This window comes from Rhea pennata, chromosome 2 (assembly GCF_028389875.1).
Source record: "Rhea pennata isolate bPtePen1 chromosome 2, bPtePen1.pri, whole genome shotgun sequence".
Classification (NCBI taxonomy): domain Eukaryota; kingdom Metazoa; phylum Chordata; class Aves; order Rheiformes; family Rheidae; genus Rhea; species Rhea pennata.
This window is the reverse complement of record NC_084664.1, coordinates 9,698,299-9,717,202: the sequence shown is the minus strand read 5'-3', so window position 1 is coordinate 9,717,202 and position 18,904 is coordinate 9,698,299. Positions and strand designations below refer to the sequence as shown.

Genomic DNA, 18,904 nt, shown 5'->3' with positions numbered 1-18,904 from the left:
ACTGTTAGAAATGAACATTAGCCCCATCTAGGAGTAAATTAAATTCCAGAGTTTGGCTCATCAAGGGAAGTTTAGCTGATTATAGTCAATGTCTGAAGCCAAGACAGTCTACATCTTAAAAATGGAGTCAGCTACAACTTCCTAGACTTTCCTCTTCTTCTCACTTTACCCCTTTTTAGTCACCTTCTTGAATCCTCCCATCTCAGATCATCAAACTTCCACACCTCAACTTTATCTTCGGAGGCTGGAGTTTGGCACTGCCCAAGATTTGTTTTGCTACCATCTCTCTCTCTGCTCTAGTCATTGGCCTTACCCTGTACTTGCCTCACACACTAGCCAGATGCATAGAAACTCTAAACCCCACATGGCAAGATACCCTTCGCTATTCAGATTCCTAATGGCCCACTTCCTTGCTCCTCATTGCAAATGAGGTATGTTCACAGAATCATAGAATCAGTAAGGTTGGAAGGGACCTCTGGAGATCATCTAGTCCAACTCCCCTGCTCAAATAGGGTCACCTACAGCAGGTTAGACAGGGTTGCATCCAGGCAGGCCTTGAATGTCTCCAGGGAAGGAGACTCCACAACCTCTCTGGGCAACCTGGTCCAGTGCTCCATCACTCTCACAGGGAAGAAATTCCCCCTCACGTTCAGGTAGAACTTCCTGTCATTCAGTTTTTGCCCATTGCCTCTTGTCCTGTCACACGGGACAACTGAAAAGAGTTTGTCCCCAACCCCTTGACACCCTCCCTTCAGATACTTATAGACATTGATAAGATCCCCCCTCAGTCTTCTCATTAAATGCATTTTTAAGGAGTGAGGAAATAATGAAATAGAAGACCTCTCTCCACTCTCAAAGCCTCTTGATCATGTGCAGTTGCAGGAAATTTCATACAGCATTCAGCACAGACACTAATAAAAACATTAATTTATAGCTGTAGAAAACCCACTCATTCACTTCGGGATTTTGACCTCTTTCAAAATCCAGCACCAATACTATGCAAGTTACTGCTGTGGAAAGGGGAAACAAAATAGATTTTCATATGTTTCTGTTCTAGTTCTTGCATTATAAGGCTCTTACAACTGCTGCTACTTCCTCCTCCTTTGGAGTGTCAATAACCCTCCAGCACATCATAGTATCATAAAAAATAAAAATGAGCTACTTATCACAGAGCGGTCCAAATCTCACATTCTTCCTTTAAAAGACTCACTTCTCCCTTGTACACATTTCCCTATCCACACTTTTGAAACATCATTCAGTTTCAAACAAGCCAGGAAATTTCTAGTCTTCCAAAAAGCATTTTTGAAATTCAAGTACAGAATTAGCACAGAAGCCTTCTGCATCATTAGTTAAATTCTACCATCACTTTCAGGCATCACTTTTAGATTTCTTCTAAGGAGAAAGCAGATAATGATTAAAAAAAAAAAATCACTCTTTCCAACAAATGTATAGCTGACTATTCCAAGCATACAAGCTCTGTAAGAGACAGGGATATACCAAATCCCACCGGAAAACTAGTTATAAATTTCTCCCTATAAGGAAGAGACGTCATCTGCTAGACTGGTCTATGACACTGCATTAAGAAACTGGAGTTTGAAGTCTGATAAGAAACAGCAAGTCCTAAATAAATCTTTTAGCTCATTCTCAGAAACTTGCTTTAACCATGAGTATTTCCTAACACTGTTTCTATTAATCTCCTTTAATATTCTCATGCAAGATTCAGAAAGTAAACATGGAATAAATGTGCTTCAGAATTGAACCCACTTCAAAATGGGATCATCATAGAGTATCACAGAATTGGTAAGGTTGGAAGGGACCTCTGGAGATCTTCTAGTCCAACCTTCAAATGAGTGGCCCATACGGGGATTGAACCCACAACCTTGGCATTATGAGCACCATGCTCTAACCAATTGAGCTGTATGAATAATTTCATACAAAGTGGTACAGGACTTGAAGGGACCAAGTATTTTGTGAAAGTATTTTTGCTTTCACAAACAAATGAAAGCTCTTTGAACTGATGACATAAATATTTCGGTATTATTTCATTCACTAAATTGGGAAAATGAGGCAGAGTACCTCTTCAGGAGAGCACTGTGCTCTACAACACAGAGATAATACTATTCTTAAAGAAGTCTCAAAGCCACACAATAGCTCCAATTAATGCATTGCATTTGTCTGAAAATGTTGATCCTGTCAAAAGGCAGCCAAAACTGAAAAACTGGACAAAAAAATTCTTACCATCTGTAGGTCTCATTATCTGTTGACTGATTTTCAAATGTAATAGAAATTCAGACATGGCCTCCTAAGCCCTTCAGTGTTTTGAAATCCTCTTGTTGTAGTGAAAGTCAGTTTAACTGACGTATCAGTTTCAGGAGGCAACGTATGAACTGAAGTGTCACTGTAGATATACTGATATGTGTGTGTCAACACTGCTTACAAGCCCCTCCTAAAAAGATCCTTCTAAAACAAAGTAAAAAATACTTTGAAAAGAGACCACTTTCAGTTAAAAGGGCAGTGTTACATGACAGGAAATCTCAAATGGGGAGCGTTCACTAAATGCTGTCACCCCAGGACTGCAATGACAGGAACTGATGCATTTGAAAAAGTGCAAGCCGACAATAAAGACAAGGACAGCAACCCAAAATGTATTTGTTTTGATACGCTAATCTGCAGTAACAAAACCTCACAGAATGGCCATGTTTGTATTATACGTAAACATAACAGAGATAACAAGAAGTCCAACATGAAGGAGAATCTTTTGCAGCAAGAATGTGATGGCTAGCAAAATTCTCTTATACCTCCTACACTGCAGTATTATCACATATTTGCCTTTGCTCTCAGGTGTAGAGTGCGTGTGCATTTTGGGGGTGGGGGGGCCTTTAAACATAAATTACCAATAAACACACATTGTATTTAGTGTCAGGGAATTAATTGAGCTTTCTGGAATGAAAGACTTTTGGCACAAAAATTATAAGCCAAGGTTGACCTACCTGAATGGGTCCCACTGACATCAGCAGGTTTTTCAGTTGGACATCAGTAGTTGATGAAGAAAGCCCTTCAACTGACACAATACAGGGCTGAGGTTTGCACTCCACCACTCGCAGGTTCTGTTTATTTGGCATCAAGCGTCCTCGGCCCATCTGGCCTGCTACTCCTCTGCCTCTCCCATGCATAATGACCTGCCAACAACAAAAGTAACAGTATTTTGATTTGCTAACCTAGTGCTTCTGCTAACTACACTTGACAGATAATACAAAAGTTAGTGGTTTACTTAGACTCTATTAAAGTAGGTGCTGATTTAAACCAGCTTGTTACTGCTTGCTAATTCTAAAAGCTGCATATTAACATATTCATCAACTGCTTAAACAAACCTCTTCTAGAAGTATAGCAAGATCTAAATGGCATTGTAGGTCAACGTCAGCTTTTAGCACCAATCAACAAACAACAGAGCCCGTAAGACCCAAATACGTACACACAGTCTAGTTTTTGACACCAAATACATTAGTGCGCATGTGCTCAGCTCCACTATGCTGAGTCTGGTCAAAGAAACGCTCACGCTCTCTTCTGCCTCTAGGCTCTACAATTACCAACTAGTATGAGGATGAAATACTTGCATATAGTAAGCAACCCTAAGACAATTTGTCAGATGTCTTTTTTTCCCCGTATGCTGTAAATCTGGCACCACCAGGTCCGCTGGAGCAGGAAACGTGTCGTCACTCTTGCAAATTAAAGGTTGAAAAGTTGGAGATGGAAACATTACCAATGAAACAGCGACAAACGCTGCAATCGAGTCAATGCTCCACAAGCATTGCCATTTCTCTTGGGGGGAGGAAGGGGGTCTCCTTGGAAGGCCTACTGAGAGTAACAACATTACACCTCTCTGGATGTGAACAAGCAATTTTTATCCTTTCACAAAGCAAAAAGATTATGGCTAATAGTTCAAAACTATTAAACACCTTAAAAGCCAAAGTTCTAGTTATTTTTTTGGAGCATCCAAGTTTGAAGCACAACAGAACGTGAACGCCAGTCTCCCCTGGTTACGCTCTGTTGCCTCCCAGTCAATGATGAGTGCGAGAATCTAGTGACACCATCACATGCTATTTTGAGCAATACCAGCTCTGAGAACTGACCCTCCGTGCTGCCAAAGACCATCCTGAAACAGCTTCCATGTACTCCTACATAGTCAGGAAACAGCCAGAATAAAAGCTTAAGCACAACTACTGTTCTCCTGGCTTTTAAAGCCAGAAAAACGTCAGATACCACCCCTTGTGGCAGCTATTTTGAGACACATGCATTTCCCACAGAGCACTGTGCTGACCATAAAGTAATCAGTAATCAAAAAAAAAAAAATAAAATAAAAAAAAGGAGATGCATGCAACCCAGAAGGAGGAGCACAGAATTATGAAGGCAGAAAGAACCAATTGAAAACTCTGCTCATCTTTAAAACTCAAAATCTCTGCTTACTTGAAAACTGGTATTTATTAGAAAGTCTGTATTTATGCTGCCTGCTTCTAAACCAGCCACCTTTTAAGTGGTCTCCTTCCCCAAACACTGTCCAGGATTAGAAAAGTTATTCTCCAAGGGTTTTTTTTTTTTTTTTGTTTATCAAACTCCTGTTACAGACATTTAATGCTCAAAGCACGAAGAAACAACACCTCGATCCTCTCTCATTCAATTAGCTTATAAGGAGAAGCATCAGAACCCCTCACCCTTCCTGCCACATCTCTCCGTGCAACATAAGCACAGTACAAATGCAAGTTGAAAGCACTGAAAAGAGCTAAATGATTCCCTTCCACCACTTCTTCCACACAGCTGAACTACTTCTAAAACCAGCAGGATGGTTCCTTAATTTCTGTCCGCTTTTCAGATCAGACCAGTCAACTGAAAAACATCCCGTGCAGCAAAAGACAGTGGAAATGCTCCCTTATTTGAGCCTGACAAAACATTTGGTATTTTTGCTTCTACGAAATACATCAAATAGCTGCAGGCTTTCTGCAAGGTTTCAACAGCACAATTTATACCTTAACTAGACTTCAACTTCAGAATTCAAATCTGTTAATATTAGTGATTATTATTATTATACTATTATTATTTATGCGCTCAAGGACTACTGATGCTCCCTGCATTATAAGCTGTAATGAGGAACATCCTTGGTCTGGACACCCCACCACTGACCAGAAACCCCAGCTGCAAGGTGGCAGGAGACCCATAACACCAACTGTTCAGGGAAGCCAAGGAAGCATCTGAACATCTGAGTCCCAAAAAGGACCTGGTGATGAAAGGAGAACTTCATCAGCTCTCCTAAACCATCACACCAGTTTAACACCCGAGTGTCAGGCTGAATAAATATGCACAAGACTGTGGGGCAGAAGGTTTCACCTAAGCCTGGGGCAAGCATCAGGTAAGCTGTAAAAGGGCTCAGATAAAAGGCATATCTCAAGGGAAGAAAAAAAAAATTGCGAAAGCATCTTCCTTCACATAGTTTCTTTCGCTTTCTTAAAGATTTGCAAGTCAAAACCCCTTTTGCATCTGTAACAGATGTCACTAACCAGTGGGTTTCACATTAACAGGCAGGTTTCCTGAGGATAAGGAGACAAACTAATGGGCTGCACAAGAAATAGGTTTATGGTCTAGAAGTAACATTATCTTGACTGAAAGTATAAAACCATTATGTCTCTATTGGGATTACACAAAACCAAGAGAAACACCCCACTGAAGATTGCTCGTTACCCAGTCTCCTCACTGTCATTTGAGGAGAAATACACAGGTAAAAATGATATCGAGTATGTTGTTCCAAAAGATCGAGCAATGTTTTCAAGTTCACAAAATTCACATCCTTAAATCAAGTTTTCTGTATTGCTACTACGTGCAAGCAACAGCTTCTCAAGAACTCAACTCTTTCAATCCTGAACAACCCCAGTCCCAAACCAGCTTCATCACTCCATTGCAGAGTGCATCTATCCAAAGCAGAAAATCAATGTTCCTCCTACTCAAGAGCTTTCTTCCACAACAGCCAAAGTGAGGAAACAACAGAAAATTACACCTGCTTTTTCCACTTCTATTCAAGTAAGTTTTTAGCTTACTCCAAAAATCCAAACATACACACACAAACAAAACCTTAGATGAAAACCTGCATTAAATCCTGTTTCTAGTATTAATATCAGCTTCAACATAAGTCTCACTGGGATATGGGCCTTATGCTTTCAACAGATAATTTCTTTTATTCAACCTTACAGCAGCTGGAAGATTATGAAACTAAAAGGAACAAAAAACCCTAGGAGCAGTTCAAATGCGAGAACTGGGAGTTAAAATCTAATCTATGTTAACTGCTTGCTGTGAAAAAATAACCATAAATATTTTCAATCATTTTTTTCCCAAATCAAAAGATGATCCCAGTACACAGGAGCAGCATCTCAGCAAAGCCCTTAGGTACAAGACACACTGAACATGCTAATTACTGATACTTCAACAGCCAGAGGTTAGTTAGCCAGCAACAACCCGTCTTTATTAGCAAGCCCAAACACCACAAAACAGAACTGTTGAAAGTCAACCAGGAAATGCACAAATTGCAAAAAAGCTGTAAGAGAGTCAAAGGCCCAAACATGCAGAGGCTGAACAACTTCATGAGGTGCATTCCCAGCTGGCATCCTTTAGGTTTGAAACTGCCAGCACAGCGTTCTTGCAAAACTCCTTGGGACGACAATCTCGTCCAAAATGGTGCAAGCATCTCCAGACCTTTCCTCAGTTCATTCATTCCAGAAACATGAAAATCTAAACAAAGGAATAAGGAAAGTCCATAGCATAAAAATAAAGGAAACAAGAAAGGCCTGTTGGTTCCTCCAACAAGAAAAAGAACATTTAGATCAAAACCCTATGGCATAATACTGCTCTGGACATCTTCTGCTCTGCGAGATGATTTGAAGAGGCAAACAGGGAGGCACAGGTGACTCTATAGTATCGCCTCTCCAAAGAGAGGCATGCAAAGTTATTTGCATTGCGCATTGAAGTTATTTAGTGCTAAAGGACTGATGGTGCTCCTTGCTCCTTTCAAGTCAGCAGTACGTTGTTTCATTTTACAGCTCGACTTCCCTTCAGCTGAACACACCATTTGGTGTTTTTCTCAAAGAAATGAAAAACAAATACTGCTCCTAGGTCACTATATGCCTACAAGCAAGACAGCAAAAGTCTTAAATGACAAATTTTACCATCAGCTTTTTTCAACTGGTTAAAGATGTGACTATGCAATTACAAGTATTGTTTGAGTCCAAAAATGTCTGTAGCAGTATTTAGTGACACCGGACTTTCCATCTCCATCATCCTTTAAATTTCTTATATGCAAGCCAATTATTGGCTTCCTCAGACATGAAAATCAAGAACCAAATCTCAAGTAAAGCATCTATAAAGAGTTTTAACAGGTAGACCTCAACATACTACTTATAGGTCACAGGCTCAAATTAACATTTTGGAGGAAAAACTGTACGATTGTAAAGAAAATTGTATATACCCGCCGACTCCTAATGTTTGCTCATGGGGTAAACAAGTGGGCAACCAGAAGAAAACACAAAACACATGGTAGAGTGACAGGTAAGTAGGTAAGTGAAGGAAAGCTGTATTGCAGAAACCTTCCCCAAATGAGGTCTAAATCACGGAAGCTAAACTGCTAGTCTCTCCTCTACTTAGAGATTGCTAGTTGTCTCAGTTCTTGCTCACTTTAAATCAAATTTTTTCCTTTCCTAACAACTTGATTTCTGTATTTCTGATTTTTCATTAGCTTACATTACGTATCTCCCAATTTAAATAGGTAGGAAGGAAATGAGGTATTTGGTTTCAAGACTTCTCTTGTCAAATTATATTCTTAGCTGATTTTTCTATAACATTTTGGGACATACAGGCAATGTTTCAGAAATGTATGTACTCATCAATATGGCTTGCTTCATACAATTTGACACATGAAGTGCTGAAAGCAAGTAGAATACATCCGAGTCCATGTTAGTCCTATACTGAGACCTGAAATGGACTGATTTAAGCTTTGATTTTATGATGCAAATTCCTCTGTTTTCCTCTACAAAAGAGTAAATTTCATTCTTTGTCTGCAAATTAATAAAGTAAAAGTTTGCTTCTGTTACTGTCTACTGCTTAATTTCTATATCACAAACCACTATGACCTTCAAGCTTTGAATCTCCAAGTTTTACAGAAGGTTTGCTTTCATGAATGACCATATAGCAAGGAAAGCGTTCTCTTGGATGACGCTTGCAATTACTTGGTTACTTCAGGAGTAATAAAAATGCCTTCTGCAAATGGCAGGAGTTCTGTTTGTGTGAAAGCACAAAAACTGTCTTTCAAATGCCAAATAATGAAAGATCACTAGCAGTGATGACACAAGTTCATTTCAAGTATCGTGCAGAATTAAAAAACCCAAAAGTCTACAGATAAGGAAAAGGATTTGAGCTATATGGTGGACATTTTTAAAACTTCTGCTATGCACAGCTTGATCTGCAGACTAACACCCCCCTCAAAAAAAAAAAAAAAAAAAAAAAAAAAAAAAAAAAAAAAACACTATGCAATTCAAAGGACACATTTTAGAAGAGATTCCCTGATACCAGTCAAGGCTGTACTTCAATACTGACTCTCTCTATATGTATTTTTTTCCTTAGTGTTGTGCCCTGAGAAACACAAAGATCATTCTGTCAAATACAAAATTACAAACTCTTAAAATACAGTTTTATGAAGGATTGTCTGAATTTAGTAAGCTACAGCTCTGTACTCTATCATAATCATTATGACAGTTTTACAATGAAGATGAAGTTTATTTGCCACCAACATTAGCAGGACAAATTTATTTATAACAAATGCTTTAAAATGTACTGATAAAAATGCCTATTGATACTGTCAGAGCTTCTTGCAATTTGACAGATCAAATCTTATTTTCATTCTTAAACCCCATGAAGGAATGGTATCACCACCTTGCATTCTGTAGTGAGCAAATTGATTAATCCCCCTCTATAGAAATCTCAACTCTTGATTACACCTATCAGACGTTAAGCAGCATTATTCTAGAGTGACAACACTTGACAAATTCCCAAACCATTTTTCTCAGCCTTTGTGGCCCTGCTAGCTTGTATTAACCCTGATGAAAAATTAATTTTCCTTATCTTCCGCTAAACCCCAAAATCCAAATCCGCCAAACTGGCAACTCTTTCTGTAAAGGTATTATGAAAACCTCTAAAAGATTAATTGCATGTCTTCAGGTGACATTAAATTAATTTCTGTACTCGTGACAGACATTTGATACTCGGTACTGAGCGGACAGATAACATTGTCAGGGTACACAGAAGGACAGTGGCGCAGTGTCCCAGGGCAGCCTCTTATGAATTCGCCTTTCGATAAGGCCATACTTCACTGTCAGTGGCACTGTTAGTGATCTTGCAGCCCATAGACCTCACTGCACAGGTTTCTATTAACTACGACAATGCTGTGTCTATCCATGTAATCTTTATAAAGCTAATTCAAAAAAATCACCCAACAGTAAGAGGATGTGCATGCCGGATAAAGCGCTTAAAGGAAATAAGCTCTATGATTATGTAAAAATTGATTGATTTATGTAAAAAGTAACACGGAAAAACAAATGCTTTAGTGTGCCCACCTTATTTTCATCTGTGTTTAGATGCACTGTAAATCAAACAGCCTATTACAAGATGAAGGTTTAAATCTTACAGGAAAGTCGCAATCTCAAAATGTCCTATAATTGATTTCCTTTAAGGAACATCTCATCTTCTACTAGTTATAGTCAATACTTCTAGAAATGAGTACCTCTGAAGTATCACAGTTGTTAAGGGGAGAAAAAAACCCAACTCAAACAAACATCCATTAGGCTACTAAACTCATATTCACTTCAAGGGCAAAAGCTAATTATTGTATTCTTCCATCAGCCATATAGATTTCCATATGTAATTTTTTTTTACTAGTACTATAATTGATTACAGTACAACAAGACAGACATCTGCACAGCCAGCCATGATCCCCATACAACAGAGGCAAGAAATGAAAACAGCAAAGTCAAAGCAAAAACCGTGTAGAGCACGAAAACCTTCCCTCTAATAGACAGGATTCTTTTCGATGATTACCAGAAATACATATGAAAGGCAAAAGCCCCAGAACTTACTCATCCCTCTTCAGTTGGTGCTCCAAATGTCTCGCTATGGCCAGCTGTCAGCCTGGGACATGCACGGGCAGCGGAAGCCTAATCCCACAAACACCAAGCACCCGCTTGGGACAACTGAAGAGCTGTCTTCAGTCTGTCAGCGGCCAACGAAAAACACCCGGAGACTCACTCTTAAAGGCCTTCTAAGGACTTTTAAAGGCTTTTTAAATTCAGGAGTGGCAATATTTAGAAGAAAACAAACAAACAAACACACGACTGCTCTCTAGCCAGGCTGGAATACACTACTCCAGACAACTCATTAGTGACAACCTATTTAAAACCTACTAGCAGTGCAGTTTCAAGTCAGAGTACACACACAAAGATGCTACAGACCTGGTTCAACCACCAACGCAGTCCCCATTTCACACACAGAAATGACACTTTCCATGCTAACCAGTGAGTTATTTTTCCCAGCCTAAAACTTATGTGTGGGGCAAACCCTATACATGTACATATGTATGTATACATAAATATATATGTATTTTTCCCAAGAAACAAACAAAAAAAAAAAAGAAGAAGAAGAAGAGAGAGAGAGAGATACCCTGCTGAACTACAGAAAGGCATTTAGTGAGCCATAATTTGAGGACATCTTTTCTACTGTGCCTAATAATATATAAGAATTTAGAAGAGCAGAAGAAAATATCTAAAAAAACCCAAACACACTAATTCCACTGAATCCCATGTACTAACAGACTTCTTACCTTTAAGTATTTCCTCATACACCTGAGAGAATAACTAAGGTGTGTGGCAAAGATCTGGTCAAAAGCCATTAAAGAACCCCAGTCATATCTAGGCTACTCTGAAATTTCATCAGAAACAACAGAAACACAGTTGATCAAATTGAACCATGACTATATGCTTTTCTACTTCACACAGCTACAGACTTGGAACATGTAGTTCATCCAAATTCAATGTCAAAGCTACAGTAAAATCTAAATTCTGGACTTGGCACGTATTTTGTTGTCAGAAATATCTTGATTCTTGCATGTTCCTTTCCACAAAATATATCACCCTAATGTAGATGTCAAAGCTTCCCGGGTTCAGTTGTCAGGATCCAAGACATTTCTCGTACAGAGAATTCTAGTGAGTTATGGACACACAAAATTGCTGAGTGTAAGGATTCCTGTTTGCAAACATCACTGATTCCAAGCTCTGCTGGCTGCCCAAAGCTCCTGGGAGCACTTTCCAGCTGGGCACCAGGCATGTCAGAAAAAACCAGCACGGGCTGCCAGAAAACCGCATGTTGCTCTTACTTCAGCTGACTGTCGCCGAGTCAGATAAAAACCAACTCAAAACCTGCAAATTCTGTCATTATATCTGAAAACATTAAACACAAGACCACCTGTTTCTCACCCTCTTCCATTCATGAACAAAGAAACCCCAAAACCAAAGAACACCCAACCAAACAAAAAAGAATAGCCAGTTAAGCAGCATTAAGGCATCTTCAAAGCCTGTGCAGTCTCTTACATAGCTGAGAGTAAGTCACTGCATGACATTAGCCTCCTCTATATATTTTGACATCATCCTTACTGCTATGGTAGTATGGTAGTGGCATCAGCCATGCCTGCCTAAAAAAATAATACCCACCTTAAATTAGAACCAAGACTAGAATCAAAATCTTGTATTTTGTATTGTAGTTAACAAGAAAACCAGGTATGCACTTGCTGACTGCTGGTTACAGACATGACGGACTGAAATCAAGGTAACTGGAGTTTCCCTATCTACTGTATCACTTCTTGTTTTTTCTAGTTCATATTCCCTTAAAACTAATGGCTGAGTTGGACACTTCTGCTATGTTGTCTTAAGCTTCTTGTACAGTCCTTGATAACACTGCTAGAAACACAGATACAAACCACATTACCTCCAACTCCAGCTACCTAGTACCAAAATTCTCCATATACCTCCACCTCCAGCTACTCAGCGTCAAAATTCTCCTTACTCACAACCATCCCTGTCCTGGAGGGCTATTCTAAATAGTTCAACTTAAAATGCAATTCAAAGGCATTTGTGACTCCTCAAACTATTAAATTTAATAAATGTGCATTTTTTTTTCCTAATTCGGTGATTGCATTCAGCTAATTTTCACTTGAAAACTAGCTCCCTCTCTCTTGGTAACATTTTTTTAATGCTGTTATGGTTTCTTCAGACATTTCCCATCAAGAAACTGAGCTACTAGATAGTGCGTGACACCAAAATCACATCAATACGAATTTCACACTACAGCACTTATAACAGCAGAAGAACTCTCCCTTGAGATTTAGCAAAAGTGTAAGCAATACCAAATTCTTGCTTTCAGGGTATTCAGAAGGCAGCTCTTGATACTTCAATATACAATTTAACAGTCTCTTGAGGAAAAGGAGAAACCTGCTCTCCAGTCTATGATGGGAAATACTTTATTTCACTTTGTTTCCCAGTTATCCACATCAAAGCTAAATTCAGTTTAGGTAGGTACATCTTCCCCCTTTTGAGGTTTTTATTGCAAACCCATAAAAATGCTATGTGCACCTGGTCCTGCTGTCACTTTACGTCCTACTTGTTAAGAGTGCCCACATGTGACCTTATGTTTCTCTTTCATTGAACACATCCCAGATAGCCCAGGATGGCTCACTTGCCTCTGCCAAAAAACTACTGTAAGTCAAAATACTCTCTCTCTATAGGAACCATTGGAGGAAACAAGGATTTGTCACTAGTTTTTAAATACTTTGTGCAGAGTTATACCTTTTTCATAACAGAAATATCACATCTATTTGTGAAATATTTCTAGAGTGAAATTTTACAGATCATGGCAGGCAGAGTCCTTTTTCCCATAGCATTAACACTACTCCAAAGGTCTTGCCCCTTTTGATACTCTATAAATGACAAATATGACACGAGGGCATTATGATATAATGGCTTCTGATGCTCTTTCAAGTCACTTCTGATAAAATATGGTAATTTTCTGCACCTGTTGCTCCTTCAAATAGTGGCATATGAAGCAACTGCAGTGCAATTCTGCTGCTACTGAAAAAGTCACAGTAACATGTGGGGTGAGAGCACCTCTGTTCTGCTTCTTGGGGCTGGTGGCATTTCAGAGCTGGGCAGAGCTCCCTTGAGAACTTCTTGTGCAAACGCTAGAAATCTTAATGTTTGTAATTCCTGACATATTTGGATGAAAGGCGCTATAGAGCTTTCAAGTCAAATATTTTTAATTAGTTAAACTTGAACATACATATGCAAGCAACACCAAATACAAACATTAAGCAAAGTTGGTGGATAAGGTTACATTATCAAGCAAGAACCATTTAAATCAATATATTTTTCTCCCATTTTTTCCCATACTTTTAACTCTATATTCACCTCTCTCACTTCTCAATTTCTCTAAACAAAAATAAGGCTGTCTATCTCCCATTTGAATTCTCTTTTTCTTTTTACAATACAAGGATTTTTTTTTTTTTTTTGTGACAGGCTTTCCAGATAAAACAACTCTTCAATTCTATTCTTTCTTCAAGCTTTTTCAGGTGAAGCATCCCAGGTTTTCAGAAGTTACGATCACTAATAAGATGTTGCTTTTAATCCAATGTGATACATTGAAATTTATTTTACATACATATGAAAAAAACTCATTGTGCAGCTTTCCAGAGACCGAGCGGTGTGTTCTTGGCGCAGCATTAGAATCAGCATTTCAGGTCTTTGGGACAGACATATATCACTTTGAGCAAGGCAGACCAGTTTCTGGCTAGGGAGAAATCACCCAATAACAATATAAGATAGCTGAATGATACAGAGATTTTTAAGATATTATCACTTCCCACATAACCTCCAATTAACTGAAAAACAAGCACAGCACGTTTCATACAACCTTAAGATATTTAAGGTTGCATTCGGTACAAACCTGTTCTTCTAGGACTAGCGACACTTCTAATGTATTTACTGAAAGAATTCAGTTGCACTTGGTACTATACCTATTTGCCAACAGACCGATAGCAGGGAGCCCAACGGAGACCACCGCGAACACTCAAGGAGTTAGAAAACATGACTTATCAGAAGAGGCTGAGGGATATGACTGCGCAAAAACAGTTAAGAGACCTTTAAAATGACAGATGACCACAAAGAGGGAAGTCAGTCCTAATCGCAGCCAAAAAGTATAGTTTGGTCAGTAAGAAAAAACCTCCTTAATACACAGATATTTAGACACTAGAGTGGATGACCAAAGGAAACATTGTTAATGAGATCTATGGAAAAGCCTGGTCATCTGCCATGAATGATAAACAGTTAATTCTCCCTTCAAGACAGAACAAATTATTTCTATGGTGCTGTCACCCCTATTTTCTGTAATTTTATGATCATGCTTACAAATGATTTATTAGGGTGTTTCTTCCCAACAAACACCATTCTACAACCTCATTGTGTCTTTTCTCACTCAGATCTTGGATTTACTGAGCCAGACTTTTCCATAATAAAATAGGCTAACATGAATCCTCAGAGAATATTCCCTGGCACCTATATCTGGAAAGGACTGATCTGAAGACATGCTGCAAAGAAACAATAAACCAGGTAAGAGCTATGAAAAGACACTTGGAAATTTGAAGGGAAAAAAAATAAAAATCACCTGCTAAAAACTTCGCATTGTCTCATTTCCAGGAGCATAAAGTTTAAAAGGAATCATTAAAATGGAAAACTATCCACTGTACTGCTATTCCTGCATAAATTACAGCAGTATTAGAAAAGGATGGCAGTACTGGTATTTTGGGAGGAAAAGAGCATCAACAGACAAAAATCATTAAAAATGGTACCTAACATAATTAATTCACTCTGTCACTCTGACATGCAGGTTTAGTCTCGTGTATAGGAAATGCTGAATCATTCACCATTTTCTTTCTCTTGAAGGTTAACAACAATGAAGGCAGGCATCTGATACACCAGATAAACTGGAAAAAACAAACAGGTTCTTGGGATTTCATTTAATTAGTAATTCTTAAATTCCCTTTAAAGAAAAACTTGAAAAGCAAAATCATCTTATGAGAGAACACTGTCGAACTGTATGGCTGGCTCTTTTACCTTATTAAGTAACAACAACTATTTCTGTCTGAAGGTCAGAGATCCTCGCTGGTACTGCAGTGCCCAGTAATGAGAATAAATAGTTAGAAGCTGAGATTGGAGAAGATCTGTCCTCGAGAGAAGACGACACTCTCTTCTGACGGTACCTGTACATAATACCAGTATACTATGTGTCCCCTTAACAGTAAAACCAAAACCATTGCTGGCAAATCGACACAGATCCTACTCTCCGGACAGTCCCACTAAGGCTGGAAGAGCCTGGGCTACCTGCTCCAGTTTTAGGTGAATCCAGTTTTGATAGAGCGAGCACGGGCCTGGTCTCCCCTGGTTCCTCGGCAGACAGCTCTGCTAGTGTTCTGTGCTGGCCGAAAGGGAAGGGGCTTTCCAAGTCCTTACCTACACGAACCAAGAGAGCTTCAAAAAGGAACCTGTACTGTGTCTAATCACAAACCATCTCATTGCTACAGGGGCGCTAAAACCAGGAGAAAGGGTACAAGTGATGAGATTTGAGCGCAGCTGCCAGGCTGCTTTACCCACAGGATCTAGTCATCGCGCGTAGGTAAGAGATGCTAAACATCCTTTTGGACAAAGGCAGCGAATTATAGGAAAAGTTTAGGCTGAGAAGAAGGGTGCAGGAAAATGAGATTTGGGTGCAGGAAAATGAGATTTGGCTTTTGTTTTTAATTTAGGGTTGAGGCAAAAGGTGTAGAAAGTAGCAAATATGTAAGAATGCTAAAAATCAGAACTAGAAACTAAGTGCAAATTATGATCTTTATGGTTCAGACTCCAAGTAGCTTTCAATTCTTTTTTAAAATACTGTCAAAATAGACAAGATTGCCCCCTGGTTGCTCAATGCTTCCATTTTCTTTGTGCGGTCAAAGTCACATAGATTCAACTTGTCACTAAATGACTAAGAATATTAATCAACTATCTTGATCAGAGTTAAACAGCTAATGGCAATGTTTTGTTTTTAGTCTTCCATGGTTGGAAAACTGAAAATTGCCATGGCAATAAGAGAAAAACTATATATGATATACGCAAAAAATCTGCTTTACCTTGAAAAAGAATCATTATCTCAAAGCTGAGAGACAGAACAAGCCTGATTGTACAGTGAAAGAGGGGTTACACATGTATTTAATGAAACTAATCACTATTGCTTACCAACAGACTTATCTGAAACAAATCATTCATGGTTTCCTGAAAGAGCATTATGTTTTTTTTTCTTTCTTTTTTTTTTTCCAAGTAAATGCTAGTTTGGGCACTCAATCATTTGCTGTGAAGAGCTCTAGTGGTGACTGGCACTGCTCTGTTTTACTGCGTTACAACAGAAGTCATGCACGAGTGCTTTATTCGATTCTTCATGAATAACAAACCCAGTCACACTTCTTGCAGGCCACTGCAATTCCTGCAATTGTATTTATAATTTTTTTCAGTCCAACAGAAAGAATTTCTTTCAACTTCTTGTACTTTCTTCTTCTTCTGTACTTAAGTTACTGCGCCTGGGGGATTAGACATCCTCCAACTCTGGTCTGGTTGTCAGCTCTATTTAGTCAGTAAGATCCTTTACGTTAATATTGTGAAAGACCACATGGTCATTATATAATCAAAACTTAAATAACCTTAAAATTGTGAAGAGCAGCAGAAAAACGCTTATAAAAAAGTAGTGGGCTTTGGCATTTCAATTCTCCCCTCACTTCTAGAGGGTAAAGCTCAACTGCAAGGCCTTGCTCAGCTCCTGTTAACACTTTCCTGTGTTCACTTTGTTACGACTTAACAGCAGTTCTGCAAGTTTCCCTAATTAACGGTCTTAAAAGTTTAAACAGCGCTCTTCCAAAAACCCAGTCCCAAGGCACCCCAGCACTTAAGCACACCGCATCCTTCCTTCTGCCTTGCACGAGCCCCAGGACAGATTTCACACTAGCAACACCATCTTGCTAGGCCCACTCATCTCAGTTGCTTCAGAGCCCTAACAAATTAAGTTGTCCTTTCATTACGACAGAAGAAATTTAATCAAGATATTTTATAACTAAACCCCCAAAATCTTAAGTAGGCACCCTGCCATCAAGATCAGCAATGAGAGACCTCCACCTCCATGACACCAGTGCTCAAGGGACACTCTGCAGATAATAGACCCCTCATCAAAAGATAAGGAAATCTCATTTAGATGCAGAAGTGAAATGGTAATGTTTTCAACACAGACTAACAGAAAACATCCCCTGCAATATACTGCTTAAATTCATTTTGTGACAGGCATCTCAAGAAAATAAAAACAAATCTTCCCATGAGTACTGCCTTAGAGAACACACTAACTCCAGCACTTGCACACAACCAGATTATCTGGCTTCAACGATCAAATAAGCCGAGCTTGGCTTTTTAACTGAACCTTAAAAACTGCCCAGCCATAGGAGTCTCTCTCTCTCTCTCTCCCCCCCCATATATTATCAGAGATATCAATCTTAAACAAAATGATCCCAGCTGAGGAGTCTTTCAGACTCGGGTTGCAAGGATCTTAAACGCAGGGAGTATGGTTTCAGAAAAGGCAATGCGAGTTTAGTGATAACGGCCTGGCAGTAAAGCATTACAGCAAACTTTCATTTCTGAATAGCCATTAATAACTTGCAGTTCTGAAAATCTAAAATACAGATTATTACGCCTCCTAAGCCTACTACTTCCCTTTTCAGTTTAGGCCCATTTTTTATTTTGGGATTACACCGACTGAACCACACCAAAACCAACCATAACAACACACACACACGAGACGAGCCTTGGAAACTTACCCCTCCTGACAACTTAATCACCCTGACTTTGCTGCCGACATGGGGCCCGTCTCCGCCAGCGCTGTTTGTGCGCTGCATGACAGTCCTTTTCACACCGGGCTTCAGCTCCTGGGACCGGGCTGGTACTGTAGTCACTCTAGCAGTCTGCGTTGCAGGCAGCGCCGCGGCGGCGGGCTTCGGCTGCAATACCTTTGGCGATGCCTGAGGCTGACTTGGAGGTATCGTTCTGGTTGGCCTCAGCTGTTTCACCGGCTTCATTTGGTGTCCTTGATACTGCATATTAGCCCCAACCTGCGGGAAATCCGTGGGTTTGGGTTGCATGTGTGGAACTACCATATCTTGCTTTTTAACAAGGAGTCTGTTTTTCACATTTGGCCTGGTCTGTAAGCCCGAGTGGGGTATGTAAGGGTTGCCGTTGGTGGGGAACTCGCAGGACTCCTCTTCCTGCTGCATGTAGGACGGCTGCGTGGCAGGCTGCTGCTGCTGCTGCTGCGCGAGCCTTTCGAGCAGTTCTCTCTTCCTAGCGCCAGCCTGCTGCTGCCGTCGCAGCTCCTTCTGCTTCAGGATTTCTTCTCTGAGACGCTTCTGCTCCTCTATCTTCAAACGATACAATCTAGTTTCTTCATCTTCATCTGGATACTGCAAAGGAGAATACAAATGCAGCTGTCAAATTCTCAGCATATGCCCAGCTTGGTCAAAATAACATTAACTTCTTGTTTCAGAAGTTGTCATAATGGCACAACTCTAAAGAGCTTTCGAAATTCCCCCTGACGCAAAGCCCCAGTTATTAGTGGCACAAATCTGCTAGCAAGGTTTATTTGCTATTCATTAGAGACAAACAGCTCAAATAGGGTTGGAGACTTAGCTATACTACTTCCTAGGCAGAAA

The 18,904-nt window shown here is 39.6% G+C and overlaps 1 protein-coding gene across 5 annotated transcripts in view; it reads right to left on the bottom strand.

Moving 5' to 3' along the window:
• RBM33 (RNA binding motif protein 33) overlaps nucleotides 1-18,904 on the bottom strand; it is a 97,761-nt gene that overhangs the window by 11,787 nt on the left and 67,070 nt on the right. For 4 of the 5 annotated variants that reach the window (XM_062568823.1, XM_062568824.1, XM_062568825.1 and 1 more), the window contains 2 exons: nucleotides 18,017-18,655; nucleotides 2,991-3,179 (listed from right to left, as the gene is read on the bottom strand). In XM_062568823.1, coding sequence (XP_062424807.1) covers nucleotides 2,991-3,179; nucleotides 18,017-18,655 — 828 coding nt within the window. Of the gene's footprint in view, nucleotides 1-2,990; nucleotides 3,180-13,491; nucleotides 13,918-18,016; nucleotides 18,656-18,904 lie in introns of those variants that run through there. The other variant, XM_062568826.1, reaches the window with a different exon arrangement.